Here is a 19,598-nt window from a genome sequence, read left to right on the forward strand (position 1 = left end):
TGGCACCTGTATATGCAAAGGACTGTGAAAAGAATGAGTCAATTTTTCAGGGACCCCCTGTAGACCCAAATTTTGTGATGGGTGGGTGCATGTCATGAATTTACAGACCTTGTTGTTCAGGTGCAATAAATAGCACATTGTGGCACATCATGCAAGGCTTTTCTTTTAGTTTACAACACATTGAAGTATCATCAGTCGATAAATTCCCGCTATTGGTGTCAACATTTGTGACAGCTCCATTGTTTTGCACACCGCTAATTAAACAAAAGAGAAAAAAAACAATGAGTAATCCCATCTGGCACGTCTACCACGTTCGTGTCTAAGAAGCCAGGCTGCATATTTGATAAAAGGCCCACCTGTTCACTCGTGCTTGGAATAACTAACCCACTCGCACCTTTTGCATCCGTGTCACCAACATCACAAGCGGTCTCGGAAAAGTGAGTGAACATTTTCATCTCTCATCTCCAGATGATGTCACCCCGTGAATAGACGCCTTTTGATCAACGCCTTTGAATGAGTCATATAGAGGCGAGGCGTTATGAGCACCTCAGCAAATTTGCGCGGGATGGCCGTGCCCTTGAGGCATGCAACCTGCCTGCTTCTCACTGAAGCTTGGAGTTAAAAATTTAAAACATCTATAAATAATTAAAAAAAAAAAAAAAAGACAGCACATTGTTGATTTTTGAGACCCGTCGTTCCGGTAAACATCTGCCGCATCTGTTGAGCAACTAATCAGCACTATTGGAGCTGCTGTCACACCCGACCGAATAAGTCATGTTGGGCAGAAGGCAGTCTTCATAGGGCTGCCACAATCTCAAATGTATGGGTTTCTATTACATGAGACAGCAGTGGCAGGTCAATTCCTCTGCCTTTGCTTGCCTTCAGAAACACGACGACTTTTCTGATGTAGGCTGCCTTAAATGTCACATGCGCAATCGCACAGAAGACACAACACAGGGTGAACCAATGATCCGGAAAAAAAGTCTCAAATTGGATTTTCCAGAATAAAGGCATTATTTATACTTGAATAAATACACTTGACCTGGAAATTCCACGTTTGTCCGATTAGGGCAAGAAAATTTATAATGAAAGCAAACGGGTTCATTTCTGCATCCATTTCCGTTTATGTCTTTAACATATTCTTCATCTTTTGGCTTCCCCGAAAGGTTCAGCCTATTTTTCTGGGACAGGCGACGATCAACTCTTCGCAAACACGTTCATGCCGATACACAACAGAAGTCAAAATGACCTCTAGGTGGCTTCACATTTTGACATTCTAAAATAATCAAGTTTATTTGTAGAGCCCTTAATCATAATAGTCTCAAATGCCTTCACAGGCTCGCAAAGATCGAGGATATCCCCGAGGTTTGAACTTTCCAACCGAGCAAGACAAAACTCAAATAAAACCCATTTAGGAGGGAAAAAAAGAAAAAATGTTGAAGGGACCCCAGTTGGCGTCGTTCCCTTTTCAATCATGGCCCGGGGCTGCAATGGGTACTGAGTGGGCAACTTCTTTCACATCGTATGGTGCTTTACAATGTTAGCTAAAATAGCATGAGTGTCCATTTAGCGAAATGAAAAGCCGCAGGTAGACACCTTTAGGGACGTGGTTCTTTCTTTGGATCTGTCCCTGTCGGTCGATACAGTCTTTGCAGCACACCTTCATGTCAGTCTAAGTCACATGACTTTATGACTTTATATAAATCCGCTTTTAACAGCAACGATTAATCGAACATGTTACATCTCCCAGTGAAGGAAGCTACTACAGTTATTTACAAATTCAGGATTGACATTTACTATTCATCAACAAGTGGTAGTGCAGTCAACCACATGAGTGACATTTGACAAGGGATCACATATTTTTTTTTTTCAATCAGTGTTCACTCATAAGTGTACATGGAACAAAACTAATAATTAATAAATAAGAAAATAGAAGAAGAGACCCCATTCCTGGGTGAAGACACAGAAAACAGCTGTACATTATAGAAGACATAAAAAAGGGCAACTACAATATTTACAGCTTGAAGTGAAGCCTTCACGTCTGGGTAAGTGATGGATGCGCCATTTCTGCACGTATTCACAGTAGAGATATAAATAATAGAAAAAGGAGAGAGATTTGAATTTTCAGCCTGGAAATGAAGTCGTTATTTTGAGTTTGTATCCGTGAAAGAAAATGGTAAAATATGTTGCCCACTCTGTGCTGATGACAGAATGTTATTGAGCTTCAACAAAAAAAGACCCTCAAGATTGACTGTATGAGATTAACAAATTTTAATCCAAAAATTAGATGCAAACGTTTTTTTTATAAAAAAAAGAAAAAAAACTGGCCCATTTCCGCGTAGGCTTCATTCTAATACATCACGGTTTAAAATGTACTTTTAATTAATTATTGTCTTAACAGGTTTTCAATTTTTTTCTCAATTGAGGATTTCAGTAATTTGTAATCTTACTGAGTTACTTTTAAAATCAAGTAATCAGTAAAGTGACAAAATTGCTTTTAAAGTCATAAAATCCATAAAGTAACTAAATTACCTTTTCAAGATAACTGTGGCTAGTGTAAATTTGCGCCACCTAGCGCTCCCAAATTTTCCTCAATTGCTTCAAGACACGATTAATAAAGAGTTAATTTGACAGATTTGTTTCGGAACAATGAATTGATTTAAATATCTCTAACATTCTATTCCTGCACCATTGTAACTAACGCTGAGCTGTGTGGCTTTCCAGGGTTGTTTATTCCAAACGCAACAAATTGATAGCAAAATATCATTCTCAACCTGTGACCTCAGCATGATTGTACTTGAGGAAAAGAAGTCATGCTCGCAATCCCGCACTTTTATTGTGGTCGAAGCGATGCTGCAGGGTTAGGCGGAGTCAGGGTGAGAAGGCAAAGTCTAACAGCTTCAGCGGTATGAACCTTTTGACAGAGCGAGGCCACAATTCAGCCTGCAGATGAGCAGGCTTGAGGCTGTTTGCCGATGCATGCTCGGAGAATTCTAAAGATGTTCTGTTGTCAAACCTTTTTTGTACAAGCACAAAAATACGATGGAACCTTTTGAACGTTCCTTTCGGGAATTGACCCGAATCTTCTGAAATTGCTCAAAACGACCATCATGGGTGAGATCCCATCTGACATCTGTGAAATTTCATCTTATTGAGCATCTGAGGAAAAATCAGCGTGAAGGTTGCTTCTTTTCATTTTTTTTTTTCATACAAACAAAGAAAGCCATTTGTCATCGGTTGTCATTTAAAAAAAAAAAAAATGACACGCCGATGGCCCCTAACAGTTGTCGGGATTGAGCTAACACCAGAGATAAGATGTTCCGATACGGAAGGAGGCCACATCACTATAAAGCGGCATCCGATGCCATCGTTTGTTTACGCTCAGCCATGAGCCGGGCTGATATACGAGCGCTGATATTATTTGATCCTTGGCCGCTTGCATAAGGGCACAAATGAGCTTCGCTAGAGTGTGTAATATGCACAGGTTCTCGCGCATCATGTAATGGAAGGGAAAGGATTAGAAAGGTTAAATGGGAGTCCCTGCATGGTAGGGCTGGGGTGATTAAGACTGGTCGATGATGTATTACGAGACCACGGTGACCTTCCTGTCCGTCACACATGACGAGACGGATTTGGGAAGAGCTTTACGATGACGCCTTTGGACTTTTATGCTGTCCTTCTGCTCCAATTGCAAATCACCTGCCGTTTGTGCTTCTATATGGCCGCGTCATTGTTAAAGGGGACATATTATTGAAAAGGGTCTTCTTAATTGATTATTGTGCCATAGTCTGGTCTCTGGAGTGACTTCCCAGCTGTCAAGTGGGAAATTACATCACTTAATATTTTTCACAAGATATGTAAGTTAGTAATGTCTCTTTAAAGGGACGCTTGATTGACGTTAACATTGGCACTTACGTAAGTAGGTTTGCAAAATGACAGTACTAAAAGACTCTGTAGTGATTTTAGTTTTTTTGTGATGTGATTGAAGACAAATTGGCATGCTTTTGGAGCTTGAGTTGTTCTATTTTTCCGCTTTCAGCATCTACGTCACAGCAGGGAGGCAATTAATTGAGGTAATATTGTTCCTATTGTCAGTTCTGTTGTCTAAAACGGCGACCGTAATGCAAATGCACATTACTACTCTTGTCCACTTCAACCTGTGAAAATAGAAAAGCGTTCTCCGCAATAAGTTTGGATTTATTGACATCAAACGTGTACTCATCACGAGATAAAAAAAAAATTACCGTGCCGATCGATTTTCCGCTTACACAGGCTGAAGCGGACAAGAGCAAGAATGTGCACACGAACCCCTACTGGTTGTATTTCGGACATTTAGCCGCGCTGAATTTGTGTCAACTCTCAGGGCGGGGGCACGGATCTTTATATCTTCAGCCAACAGCACATAATCGACTGTAAGATGTATGCGTTCAAATATTCGGGATAAATCAAAATTTCGATTTCATTTGGAATAACTCGTTTACATGGCTTGAGTGGAAAGTTACAGCATGTTTAAAGCTTTTTCCATACATGCAGTACAAACATGCCTCGGGGAGTATTTAGGGTGTTTCTATGCTTATATGGGTGGTGTGGAATGTAATGTCGTTGCTGCATATGCTAAGTTTCAGATTTGGCCTGTATTTTGTCATTTTGAGATTCGTACCAATTATAGGTTGAGCCAACATCAAAACCAGAAAGCCGTCTATGGGTCGAAACACAAGCCCTTGTGAATATGAGAGGTGATGGACAATCGTCCAGAAACATTGCGCCATCACTGGCCGAAGCCAATACAACCATTTGGAATATTCAGAAGAAAGAAAGAAACCACGAACAACTACAGAGTTACAATCCTTAAACGGGTAGATCAAGGAAAACCTGAAGCGGTTCATGACAAAAACATTGTGAGATCTGCAAAGAAAAAAAACAAATGTGTGTGACCTTAGCAAAAATATCCAAAGGGCAGGAGTAACGGTATCAGAAACAACTGTTTGTAGAATTAAAAAAAAAAAAAAAAAGTACAGCGGTTGCTATCCTTTGAGATCAAAAACAAATGTTTTCCGTCAATGGCTAAAATAAAAGCAACGCTATCATCGTTGAATGGAATATGTCTTCCTCAGAGGCTGTTCTTGCTCCTCTCAATGTAATCTGATGGTGTCAAACTCATCCAGGAGGAGGAATTCAAACAAATGACGGCATTTGCTGCTACGGAGGGGATTTTCATTTGAACGCCGACACCAACTCGCATCTCATCCGTCGCGCTCGTGACGGGCAAAATGGCCCCGTGATGTTCGCTCTCCACAGAGCCGTTGCGAGGCGTCGTTTGCCGGCGTCGCAGTCACGAACGACGATGTCCACATAAAGAGCAGAAGCAAGGGAATACTTGAATTTTATAACCTCCGCTGAAGCGTGGGCCAAAGGAAGCAGGGCTGGGAATTTTCTCGTTTGTTTAACATTGCGTTAATCCCAGGAAGTGATGCATCCTTCTATAAAAGCAATCAGTCATGTTCCTGTGCACCTTATAATATATTGTTACAAGGGCTGTGATCAAACACCGTGACCCAAAGATAACATTTGGCTTTGGAGATGCATATATTCTCACATAAGTCATTATTTCAGCTGTCACGTGACACTTACCAGCGGGAGCTGTGCGCCTCGAGGTTCTGTTTAAATTCCACTTCATGCGCTTTTCTATAACATAAAATAGCACATTAGCATGTCTGACTCACAGTTCTGAGGTTTCTCTTCAGATGTCGGCTGTGGCCTTCCTAGATGGAGTTTGAGTGTTCTTCCCGAGCTTGCAGTGATGATGTAAGTGGGAATGCTTGTCTGGCGCTATGCGCGCCCTGTAATTGACTGGCGACCAGTCCGGGGTGTAATCTGCCTTTCGCTCCATGTCAGATGGATCCTGCTCACCACAACCCCGAACAGGATGAGCAGATGGTTTTGCAGATGCGAGGGAATTAAAAGGCTTGGGAAAAAGACGGGAAATAAACATATGCCTCATATACTGTGCTTACTATGAGGACAAAATGATGCATACTCGGCATAAAATGGAGTTCTAATTGACAATGATAAAACACAGGAAAGTGTCAAGACTGCATGTGATTTATTGGAGAAGCACGTCTGCTTTACAGTTCTTCAGTTCTGGGTTTGTAACTCTACTCTGGTTTTCGTCGTTAATGATTTTGTTGGGATAACTTATTTGAAGACGTTAAATAGCCCGTAGGCGTGAATATGAGTGCGAATAGCTGGGATGGGCTCCAGCTGACGAATGAGGACAAATACTACAGACAACGGATGGGTAGATGTGATTAGTTCATAAATCTATTCAGACTTTGTGAAGCAGCATGTGGCACACTGCCCAAGTTAAGTCTTTTTTGCTCTACACCTGTAAAACAATTGCATGTCTGCGATCACAAGGTGGCTCCTGTTTTGTGAAAGCCAGACAGTCGGTGCCACGTTAATCCCAAGACCTTGTTCGGTTGCATCTGCTCGATGCAACCTGCAGCACAGGATGCTGTTAATTGTTTTTCTATTTGGGCTCCAGCTGCCCAAAGAAACTTATGCTCGCAGATGGTTTTCAAACTGATTATTTCAGGTTCATTGTGTTAAAAAAAAACAAAAAAAAACAGAAGTACCCCATTGATAATGTATCTCCGGAACTTATCTGTAAATGGAAGATTTCAGTTTATTCTTTTTGTGGCTTTTGGCACTCATCCAGTGTTCCTTCGCTCCAAGTCGGTGAAAGAGGGTTGTTTTTTTTTGGACTGTGTCAGCTACTTAAAATTACATTTTAGGTTTTGGAAACGTTGATTTATTCACCTGAAACGTGCTCTTTTTTTTGCCATGTAATATTTGGGAATGGAGGGCCGTTAGTTTATACAAAAAGTGACTTGTAAAGCAGGTGTCTCAAACTTGTGGCCTGGGGGCCATTCATGGCCCGCTGGATGATATTTTGCGGTCCCCTACTTGACATCAGTTTAGAGGAAGTCGAGTCAAAAATTGTGAACAAAAATATGCTTTGTGCCTCCCCACATACGGAAAGTGCTTTGTTACAGCTGCATCTGTTGTGAAATGTGGTATAAAAAATGTTATTGTATTGTAACAATAGTTAATATTAATTGTATAGATTCTGAATTCAGCAGCAATTTTTTTTTTTAAATCCATCTTATGGGGCGTCTGAAACTGACATCTGTTACTTAGAGCAAATTTTGAAGCCTCATTTTGTGTAGAGTATGTGGCTTTTTTTTCCCACTTTACAGTAAGCGTCTCTATCACAACAGCATCTTTTTTTATGTATGTGTTTGAACCTCGAAAATACAATATATCACACCGAATCATTATAAAGGCCACAGAAATGTTCTTAAGCGGCCACACATGCTGACCATCACGTCTGACTTAAAATAAATAAATGAATATTGCTCTGCCCCCAAGTGTCCATTGCGGTTTGCCCACTTGGCTAACGATGATGCGCTCAAAGCGACCTAGTTATGGACAATCCAAAAGGAAGATGCGGTCGATGGCCGATCCAAACAAAGGCGCTCAAATTTGTATGCAGAAGGGGAGAGGCAATTTGTGTGTCAACGGGCTCTGTTTTAGCCACGTCTTTAAAAAACATAAATGGGCAAGGGTTTAACGCTATATCTCCACAGGTGCATAGTTCTCATATTTTGCACGACTGTTTTTTTTTTCACGTGTAGGAATGATCTTCAGTCACCATGATGTATTTGGAAACAAATATCTCAATTGACTTTAGAGGGTTTTTAAATTACCATACTCTAAATGCATTAATGACATGAATTTTGAAAAGTCAAGTGGATAAACAAGGACATGCTCCTTAGCAAAGCACTCCATATTGTTACTTGACGCTTCCCATCGGGAACGCAATACAAGGTACTTCTTCTAGTTCCAGGCCTAACAATACAATTCACTCAGCTTGAAATGGCAAATATCGACACACTGACAAGCTCTCCCTTTTGCAGTATTGCTCTCCACTCGGCTGCAGTGGCCTTCAGTCTCCTCCTGGATAAAAGAATTGTCCCCGACCGGTGTCGCCCTTGTTGACGCAGTCCCTTGTTTTCTTCCAACTTTGTCGTTTTGTTGGCAGTAGTCTTTTTATTTGCAGTTTCACACTACATATTTTTGAAGTGGTAAAACTGAAACTGAGGCGAGGAGAGCTAGCTGGCTGCGGATGAAGTGATCTTCACCAGACGTTAGGACAGTGTGACAATATGTTTCCATCCTATCCGTGGCTTTTTTAGTTATATTTTTCATCTTTATGTATTTATTTCATATTTATTTTTATTTCATATTAGAATTTTTTACTTTCAACTTTTTTGCAATTTTTTTAAATTACTGGATGGAAGGAGCTTATGAAAAAAAGATAGACAGTCTTTTCTTTTTTTCTGTTTCAATTTCATTAATTTAATACTACAAGCTGCTCGCACTACATGAATCATTCCCATCACCACGGTTAGACTATTTCTATCATAAAAATCAATTTTAATAAAGTGTAATCTCTTTAGCCTGAATGGTTTTTAATACAGGGGAGAACGGTAATAATTAAAGCACAGATTCCCGTTGAAAATTAAAAATTTGGTTCTCACCGGGACCCAGACTTACTAAAATCCATCAACGTGAAAATATACACTGGAAGAGTTCCGTGGCTGACGTGCTGCATTGTGAACACGGTGCCTTGAATCTATGCAGTGCAAAAAAAAAAAAAAAAAATCATGACTGTAAATGCATTCGGGAGGGAAATGGGATGCTCACTGTCAAAAAGTTTGGTCTCTGCCATGTGTCTCAGGTCCTTTAACAGGACCCAAAACATCAATTGTCTCTTTATGACCACTAATGCAACATGTGCATTTTAAACTTTAGAGAAGGTCAAACTAACTTCATTCAATTTGCATTTTCATATCATGCTGAAATTTCGCTTAAAAAATCCAGCATGCCTAACCTTTTCTTGTCGCATGTCAGATCGGTGTGCTTACCTCAAGGCGTCTCTTACCCACCAAATCAAAACGTGACAAAGCCCTCCCTCCAAACGCCTCATTGCGCCCATCTGTCTTTAGCGGCCGTCTTGTTAACGCCGATGTCTGCCCCTCGCACTCTGTCGGTTTGTTTTGAGGCGAGGGGAATGCGCCCTTCGAGCTGAGTGCTGACGAGAGAGTAGTCTTGGCACAAAGCGCTAATGAGGAAGCCGTTAAATGCTGAGCGAAAGGTAATAATCGGTAAAGTGCCACCGGCTGCTGCCCCGCGGTGCCGTCGCCTCCGCTAAGTGGATGCAGAGCATGTTGGCATGCATGTCGAAGCAGCACATGGACTAAAAACCCATAACGGCCTCCTCATCCTCTTTCAGTCTATACTGTGCAGTAATCAACAATAATAAAAAAAAAAGGTTCATTTCACATTCATTCATTCCTAAATGTGCCGTTCTTAAATGCACACATTAATCTTAACTGCATTGATATCGGTAAGCCTCGCAGCAGTTTTATTGTGCATGAATATTCCATTAGCATTAGCCTCCAGGTCAAGCATGTTGTGCATTTTGTCTTAACTTTTATTTTTACAAGGAGCTCTGCTTGCTTTGTTGTTGTTTTCCCCTATTTTAGCCTCATGAGATTTTATGTATTTCCTTTCATTAATGTAACTCTCATTTTAGTTAATTTGACAATATTTGCGTCACTGTAATATTTTTGAGCAAGGCAAAAATGACTTTTTTTGTTTGCCTGATGACCTCCGGACTGTTGATTTATAAAATATGTATGCACTCGGCCAAATGGGAAAAGTGATGCCACCAACCGTCCCTCAGCATTGGCACGCTGCTTAATCTCAACTGCTTGGTGGCGATAATTTTATTGCATATAAATGTTGATCGGTTTGCCTGAAATGGTTGATGGACAGGGAAAGACTGAGTTTATTCTACTTTCTGAACACAGATTTTGTTCAGTTTTGGAAAGCTTGTTTTAGCAGAGAACATCTTTTGAGTTGGGTCTAACTGATACTAGCAGGTATTGTTTCAAGTAACATTTTAAAAAATCTTTTCATACAAGTGTAAAAATAAGTTATCCACTGTTCTTAATATTAACGTATATAGTTTCGTAGGCGTTCTATTCAAAGTTCTCGCACTAGATCGGGCCAGCCAGATCATATGTTTTTTTATGTTTATTTTAGTGAATGCAGGGCCAATTCTAAGTGCATATATATGAGGTGAATAAACATTTCCATGAGGTTTACTTTCATAAAAGCCATCTGTGGGGTATCCAAACATGCCATACACCATATTTTTGGGACTTTCTAAACGGTGTAGTGCCAAAGTGGGAAAAAATAAAATAAATAATTAACCACGACAAAACAACAACCCCAAAAAAGTCCACATTAACCTTGATATCAGTGTGGCTGGAGTGATCAGATGGATAATGTTCATCTTTTAAGACAGCTTGTCAAGGCTGTTCCTCGTTAGGAATCAGGCAAAAAAAAACAAAAAAACAAGAGCAAGCAAATAAAAAAAAAAAAAAAATGAAAGAGCAAAATACGTCAAATGCTGTCTGGATGCTTGTTGAATTGAGGTCTCGTGAGATTTGCAGGCAACTTGTGTGATGACAACCTTTGGCCTATTTGCGAAATGGTGGCAGGGAATGGAGGAGGGCGATGCAGTGTCCTGCCAGAATTTCATACACGCTTTTAAGCCAAAGCCTGACCAGATACTGTATATGATGAAGTTTTGAGTCAATACTAGTATACAGAATTTAAAAAAACTATTTTCTAAAAATATAAATATGCCTTTTTATTTAAGGGACATTTCCCCAAAATTGGTTTTATTTTGAAAACAATTTGTATTGTTTTACTTCCTTAATTAAAAGGCAATGACAGAAAATGAGCTGTTTTTGTCCAAAATATAAAGGGGGAAAAAATAGAACATCAAAGCTCTTCTTAAATGCTAAATAAGCAATTCATGCCCCCCCCCAACAAAAAAAAGGTGAAGATTAAGCACTGTGAGCATTGTTACATAATGTCTGTTATGAAGCTGCTGTAGGCCTCTAACCGACTGATATGACACACAAACACACGTAAACACAAAAAACAAAGAAACTCTCATAATAAACAAACCCTTATTCAAATCCTCATATTAAGGTTTTCCTGACAAGCTAGCCAACCTAGCATCTCGGTACTGTGCCGCTAATGAACGGACGAATGACCGAAACTAACGGACAACACGAGCAAAGACTAACGGACATCCAAATCCTGAATAATTATTTCTAAGTAATTAGCTAAGAAGTTAAAAATTACATAATGGCAAAACATATAAAACTAAAGTTGGTTCTTCTTAATTAACTCATCAGAAATCTACACATCTAACTAACTTAACTAGCTAATGAACAAATTAACCAACTGTCTGGGCAACCAACTAAAAAAATGAACATAATTGACTTGTGAAATAAACGAACCATTATCCAAATTCTAAACATTACGCAGGCCCTCGCTATGCAGCTAGCAAGCTAAACAATTAACTAATGAACGAACAAGGAACCAACCAACCAACCTAAACCAGCAAACAAAACTAGTGACATTTTCTTCTCTTGACAGAATTTTTTTTTTCTTAGCATGTAGATATATTTTTATGATGAAAACACCCACTCATTGATGCCACACTTTTTTTTTTTTCTTCCATTTTTATTTTTAACACCTACGCGGTGCATGTTGCAGCGGGATACTTTGACATGTACATAAAAAACTGACACATTTGCTTGGTGGATGAAACCCTTTTTCTCTATATTGCTTTCCCCATCAGGCCGACTCTCCCGAGGATTAAAAAAAAAATATATAAATATTCCCATCCTACAAACGTACCGTACTGCTTTCATTGTCGAATGTTTTATGTTGCCGGAAATTCATTTCTGTCTTGAATCCGTCCTTTTTTTTCCCGCCCAAGGACAACCGTACACCCCTCTGTCTCTACCTGCAGAAGCCGCCAGTTATTTAAAGCACATTATGACTTGTGACATGACCCAAAATGTGATATAGTGTCACTGGAATTGATTTGATGCGAGTTTGAACTTGAGGAGGGAACTTGGCTATTCTGTACACAAAGCCTCTGGAGACATTATTAAAAGTGGAAGGGAAAGCGAGTATGAGAATGCATTGGCTTATGCATGTATGCTGATGTTCATGGACAATTCACACTCATACAATTTTATTTTACAATGTCGTGATATATATTCCAAGTTTAAAAAACGTATTTCCGTGGAAATGTTGTGAAGCACGCTAGTGTGTAAACTGTAATAAATAATTATAAACATTACTGATTTATCCAATATACTTATATGGCTCACTTATAAAAATGATGTGCTAAATTGAAAGTCAATTTGTATTCTATGCATTTTGATAATGAAGAATGTCATCAGTAATAATGATGATTCAGGAACAGGAGAGTCACGGATTACAGTCCAGATGCGCTCAAATATTTTTTAAGATATAATTATATTTTTGGGCGACATGTTGGATTGCTAACCATTAGCGTCCCAACGTCGCAGGTCAGTGGTGCAGCACTTTGAGGGCTCGATTTTTGTTACTGTCGCATATATTCGCACGAGGCGTAGTCTATCTCTCTGCCGGGGCGGGCTAGACTTTATTTTGGTATTTTCACAAACAAATGCTGCTGAATGCAATTTAACACATCTGTTTTGCGCAATTGTGCGCATGAACATAGCTGACTTGAATCCAGTGAAAACTAATAAACCGACATTGCGTTCCCCATCCAAGTAGGTTCTTCCTAATTAACATTCTAACCAACCAAACAGGCTGACAGCTAACAAAAGGATGATTGAGCGACCCAAAAATATGTAATGAGCCAAATTAGCAAAGCAAAGTATGGAGTAATAAAGTAACTTAGAACAACACAAAAGCCTATGACTTCAACAGAGAGTTTATGAAATAGTGTTTGGGTGGCAGCAGATGGCAAAGCGCGAATCTCTCTGGCCAGGTACACGGCTAAAAACTTTTTGGAGATGGCAGCTTTGAATGCCTCACAAAAGGGACTAAGCATAATGATGCTACTTATGGGGCAATTACAGATAAGTTATATAAAAATATGGCTACGGTGTCTTAATTTAGACCTCCGACAGAAAGCAGGGCTATACTGTTTATCCGCAAGAGCAATAACCAGCCAATCACTTTGACAGATAACGACTGATTTCCGAAAGGTTGGCATGTGCAATCTTGATGACTCATGCAAACAGATGTGGGAGTGGTATGACTGATTTTGCGTCTTTAAACCCCGCAAAAAGGCTGGCACAAGCAGCCCAGCTGTGCTATCCATGGCCAGGAGGTGCGGGTGAAATGAGAGATAATGGGGAGGTTGGATTTTTTTTTTCACTTCATGTTAATATGTTTCAAATGACAGAAATGAAAATTATTGCAACATAATAGATTTAGATGATTTTTTTTTCCATAACTTGGTAGTATGTTTTTTTTCGCTTCCGTTCACACACTTCACTTTAAACTGTTAAAATGATTGCGTAATTGTGTGCCTGATATTTAAAATCTTAGTAAATCGGGTCCCCGATGTTCATTCTCCCTTTTGATTGACACTGTCAAACTTTGCTGTGCTAATCATACTGAGAGTTGTTTCTAATATTTAACTAATGAATAGAATAAAGCAGCAAATAGAGTTGAAAGCGCATAAGGTCTCTGTCATGCGAGTGACGCAAAGTAATTGCGACTCGTGATGGCAGTTTGTAAACACACTAAAAGTGGCTCTGATTTCATGCTTAACCTGTTTTGCCGTAATTAAAATGAGTCAAAGCTCATTAGAAAGCTGTGCAAGCTCTTGTTAGACGGCGGCACGGCGATTGGCTTAATACAGGAAGGTTAAACGGGCATGCATCTCCATGCTTCAAGCCTCTTCTTCTGTCTGACTAATAAACACGGCTATTCATGTGAAATAACTCCCTCTGAGTGCCTTGCTCAGGGTCATCGAAAGCATCTGATGGGAATCAAACTTTCCTTAATACCGGCCAAAACAGCCATGAGCACAGAAACAAAAGATGACTTTGCTTTCAAATTAAATGAAGCACAATGCACGACCCTGAAGACCTCTCAATGGGTTGAGAAAGTAAATATTAGCAAGAAACTATACTGGTGAAGGAAAGCAAGTTAAATAACTATCAAAAAAGCGAAATAACTAAACTAGTGCTGTCAAGTGATTAATTTTCATAACTAATTAATCACAAAAAAATCCATGATTAATGATTTATTTTTATTTATTTATTTATTTTTATTATTATTTTTTTTTTTTATTATTTTATTTTATTTTATTTTTTTGTCAATAGCCATTTACTTTGGCCTTTGTAAGCACAAACATTCCAGGTGCTAAAAACCAAATAACTCCCAAGATGGTGCTCCAAGATGCAGCAAATAACAGCAGCTGCCCCATTAGAGTCCAACATAAGTTCAATTTCTGTTGTTGCTTGCCATTTTTACGCCACAAAGCGTTTTTTTTTAAAATTTTGTTTGTTGGTTACTTGGTTGCTTAGTTACCTCAGATTTCAACCCACGGAAGACCGGGATAACGGCATGAATTAAGCCATTTATCGTTGTTAAAGTCCACTCACATTGGTTCAAGTGGATTGAGCTGTGGTGGAAAAGAAAAACCTGCCACACGTGACCTATAAGTGATGTGTTACTCGTATGGATGATTAGATGTGATTGAATAGAGGTGATTTTTCGGCTGAATTAACCGCAGTTAAAATGTAATACAGTACATTAATATCTAACACTGTTTTATCCTCTTTTGTTCCTGCGGTTAATGATCTTGTCAATCATTTTCATCTCCACCTCATTGACAACGTAGTCGACCCAATAAATAGATCTTCTATTTCACGATTAATATAAATGCACTGAGCCCGTACTTTATTAGAATTTTATGAGTTTTTCTTACCTGGATTGTGAGGGATTTATGCACTACTCCAAATAATGCCTTAAAACTAGGATTTTTTTCCATTTCACAGCCAACAACCTATTTCCAATATCTTTTTCTACATTTCTTCTAAAACCTTACAACAAACGGGTGCACAGAATTCAAGAGGTGTTCGTCTGTCGTTAGAAAATAAGGTCTTCACTCCCGCGTCTCGATTATGTGATATGTTGTCGGGCAGGTATGATCCAGTAAGGCCACCGAGCTGTTTTAACCTTGAATAGGAAGGGCACAGTACTCCTCTGAGTGTTGGTGTCCCTTGAAAGCCGCTTGCCCATATGTAGTCCGTTGATATATGACGGGCTTAGTGATGTGGGAGACGGCAATGAAGGGATGTTATGTGAAGATGCTACTTTTTTTTTTCCGTCCCCACTCTCGACGAGACATAACCGATGAAAAGGTTGCAGGTCGTATTCTCTTCACAGTGGCAGGGTGCACCACTAAGATGATCCCTGAATCCATTTTCTTTATTCTTCTCGACTAATAGAGGCTCATGTTTATTTGCTGCTTATTCAGAAGATGTGGAATTGGAGGAGAGGGCCATTTGCAAATGCATAAAATGTACGGTAATGGAAGAGGAATTAAGCGTTTGGGTCACTTACACAATCTAATGATTTATATAGTTACTGTAACAAGAGAGAAGACATGAAGATAATAGTTTTTATTGACATTGTTGGGTGTGTTTATTATTGTAGTTTTAGTTTGCAGAATAAATGTCATCTCACAATTTCCTTCAAATTTGGGCATAACACTCAATGAATTGATCATGTTGATTAAATGTGATTGGGTTGAGTTGGCTGTAACCAGCAGGGGCACTGTTGAATCAAGGTCAGGTAGTTTGTGAACTGAAGAAGAACAAAGTTGGAGGTTGGGTTACGTCTACGCAGTCCGGGACAGATTTCGTTCTTTCAATTCAGAAAACTCTGCAATCTTATATGGACGCAGTTGATCAAATAAATTATAAGCATTTTTTTACTGTTATAAATATGAACAATTTCTCATATACAATACATAATTAATAAAACTGTGATATGTATTATGTGCTTGGTAAAACCTTGAAACAGAATGCCACTAACAGATGAATCCAAATGCCTAAATAACATGTCGAACCTGGAACAGCAAATTAAAATCGACAATAAGAACAATATATCTCGAAGTTCCAAAACTGTGTATGCTTTTTCTTTACGTTGATCCGAGGACAAACACTTGCTGTTTGTCTCAAGTGTTCCCCTAAGGTGGAATTGTCTGTACTTGAAAAGCTGAGAAGATTGAGAGTGATCCAGCAGCCTGTATTGATACAGTTACACAAGGCTGTAAGCTCTCTTTTAAGACATGCGGTAAATCGCATCTACAAATGAAAAGACAGAAAAAGGACTTGATGCAGAGAAAATTGGCCTTTCGGAATCTCTGTTGAGAGCACTTAGGAAGTAAATGTTGCTTTGTTCGGCAGTCCTCCACGCAGGCGTGAGTCACGAGTCAATTTGACAATTTATACAACCCCAATTCTACTGAAGTTGGGATGTTGTGTGAATTGAAAATAAAAATAGATTGCAATGATTTGCGAATCATATTCAATCTATATTTAATTGATCACGACAAAGATGAGTTTTTAATTAATCAAACTGATAGCAAATAATCCTGACATTCGAATTGACTGTGACGTGTTCCAAAAAAAGCTTGGACAAAGGCAAATGTGTTACATCGCCTTTCCAATTAACAACATTCAATAAACATTTGGGAAATTACAACATTAATTGTTGAAGCTTTGTTGGAGTTGATTCTCTCGCATTCTCACGTCGTATTTTATGCTTCATAATGCGAAGTACATTTTCAATGGGCGACAGGTCTGGACTGCAGGCAGGCCAATCTAAGTACCTGCACGTTTTTACTATGAAACCAAGTTGCCGTGACACGTGCAAAATGTGGTTTTGTATTGTCTTCCATGGCATTGGTGTTCATGAAAAAAACGTTGCTGGGATGGCAGAAAGCATGGAAATTTGTGGGTGTTGTGCCATCATATTTAAAAACATCATTAGTTTGTTTTTAGTGACACAATAATAACATTATTAGAGGTAATTTGAGCAAATGTATTTATTTTTTCATTTTTCTGCATCCACAATTTAGCTCTGAGTTGTAAAATGTCAGTGACTCCTGGTATCAACAAATTCACAATTTCTAATTTTCTATAAACTCAACATGAATATTTTTCGAATGTGGAAGGAATGGTCAGAATGCATTTTTGAACCCAGAACCTCTTCACTGTGGGGCAAACATGCTAACCGTTATTCTATGAATGGTTTACATGACCCGCAATGGATGCCAATCCATTGTCACCGACTGTCGGAGCGCCAAAATACCAGTGTTAGTGTTAAATTGTGAATCTAATGTGTGTGTGTGAAAGAGACTTGTCAATGAAGATGGTTTAGAAATAGATTCTGTAAGCCGCGAAAGTGTTCGTCAAGTTTGTAGATAGACTGAACTTCCCAAGATTTCTGTAGCTCTTTCTAAATCACCGCTCGGGGGAAGAGAATGATGTGCATCATTAACTTCTCCCCAATGTCATTAATTATGTAATATCCCGCCGAATCTTCTAAAGCGGTGTAAGCGCCTTCTCTCCCACTGATTTATCTTTAACTTTGACTGGTGGCATCAACGATACAATTCGTTCTCAGCCGCATCATGACAGCCATGTGGAATATTGTACATAGTGTCATATTTCAAATTTCAAATATGTCAAATTTCCCCATTGTGGGACTAATAAAGGACATCTTTATACTTCTCACTGTGTGATTTCAGTGCCAGAAGTTAAACGCCACTTGGGAAACTTTGTCTTCTCTGTAATTTATTTTTTATTTATTTCCTTTGAATAAATTTTAGTTCTGGTTATGTTGTCAAAGGTTATGTTGTGCCAGCATAATTTGGAGGGGAGAAAAGGCTTTCCAGGCTTCTTTGTGCCGCATGCCAAGAATATCGAAGTTAATCTTAGTCGTCCATTTAGCTAAAGACAGACAGAAAAGACGACAGCCATGGGAAAAGTCGCTCATTAAAGGGGAAGTCAACCCAAAATTTTCTTTACAAGAATATGAATATTCTATGCGTGCCCGCTAGTTGAAACACGGCATTCTGATGAATATTGCGTTTGCAGAACAAGAGTTAAGCATCGAAAAACCAGCCTAATCCCAGCGGACTGTGGGGACGAGGTGGGGTAGACCCTAGATTGGTCACCAGCCAATCACAGGTCATATGAAAATAGGCAACGTTACCGTTCCCAAACGCCTAATAAAAACTGATTAATAAATTTTGCTGATAATTTTGACAAGTGTCAGACTCGTATATTCCACTTGGTCATATTCTAGCTTTTAAAGGACTTTGTGAAAACTCAAGCAAAAAATAAATTTTCCTGAGACTAACTTGCTTGGTGTCCTTGCTCCCTGCAACATGTTTCACATAAAGTGTGAAGTGCTTTGGCTAAAAGCAGTTAAGTCTTCATTGCACTATTTTCACACAAACGTCTGTCGGGCAGTTTATATAATATCAACCATCTATCCAGCACACTGAGCCATGCTGTTTTTCGTCATGAGAAAGTGAGATTAATTTTGACTAATTAATTAAATTTGTGTGCTATCAATTAACCCCTTAAAAATTCCACCTGTTTTCAGATCCAGGTCTTTTTTTTATTTTTTTTTATTATTAACTGCCGATTTTAAGAATTTGATGGTGTTTGGCAGTCGGCATACGTGCTCCAACCATGACTTGTTAAATATTTGGTGTTTCTTTTCACAGGCGAACATCTGCGAGTGTGTCCGCAGGGGAACACATGTTGCACTCAAGAAATGGAGGACGCCTTTGGCCAGCGGAGCAAGCAGGAGTTTAGTGATCTGGTTGACGAGATGAGTCATACCTTGAGGAGCATGTTTGTGTCCAGACATCAGAAGTTTGATGGTAAGTCATCTGTGAATACCAAATCCAGGAACAAATAGAGGCGCTATGTTGGCGTAACGAGCTAAAACTGTGTTTGAAAAGTACTCTAACGTTTTGGTTCATTTGAATATATTTTACTGTGTATGAAAATTTGCAGCAAAAATTAGGGGCGCTTGTCGAACTCTGTTCTTAGGCTGGATTTCATTGATATTATTTCTGATAATTTTAAAACGAAAAAATTGATTTGGTTCACACACTTTTTGGTTCATAACTCCAATAACAAATGGATTTTGTCAACAGATGTTATCGGACGATAACTCTCTATGATCTCTGACAGCAAGGACATTGCCCCTGTAGGGGATTTTGGTTGAAAAAATCAATGAATGCTAACTCGCTACATCTGTAATCTTCGCTAGCAGTGTGGCGTCGTCAACGCGGCATAACTCGCTAATCATTGCCTCTATGGAAGCGACTTAGATACTCTTATGTAAGTGGCGATATCACAAAGGGTTGGCGGAGAATTCATAACAGAGAATGGCAGAAAAGACTTGCTAATAGCTAAGATAATGTAGCGTCGCTGGGAGGCTCGCAGTATGCTTTGCAGCACTTGCTACAGGAATGGCAGAAGAAATACACATTTCTTTTTGGCTGCATTTTTTTTTTTCATCCTTGTTTTGGTTATTTTATTGTTTCCTATTATTCT

The 19,598-nt window shown here is 39.1% G+C and overlaps 1 protein-coding gene across 5 annotated transcripts in view; it reads left to right on the forward strand.

Moving 5' to 3' along the window:
- LOC148323470 (glypican-6-like) overlaps positions 1 to 19,598 on the forward strand; it is an 81,872-nt gene that overhangs the window by 8,384 nt on the left and 53,890 nt on the right. For all 5 annotated transcript variants that reach the window (XM_088314481.1, XM_088314480.1, XM_088314482.1 and 2 more), the window contains one exon: positions 18,758 to 18,916. In XM_088314481.1, coding sequence (XP_088170607.1) covers positions 18,758 to 18,916 — 159 coding nt within the window. The remainder of the gene's footprint in view (positions 1 to 18,757; positions 18,917 to 19,598) is intronic.

This window comes from Idiotropiscis lumnitzeri, chromosome 14 (assembly GCF_059441095.1).
Source record: "Idiotropiscis lumnitzeri isolate Australia: NSW breed Sydney's pygmy pipehorse chromosome 14, RoL_Ilum_1.0, whole genome shotgun sequence".
NCBI lineage: Eukaryota > Metazoa > Chordata > Actinopteri > Syngnathiformes > Syngnathidae > Idiotropiscis > Idiotropiscis lumnitzeri.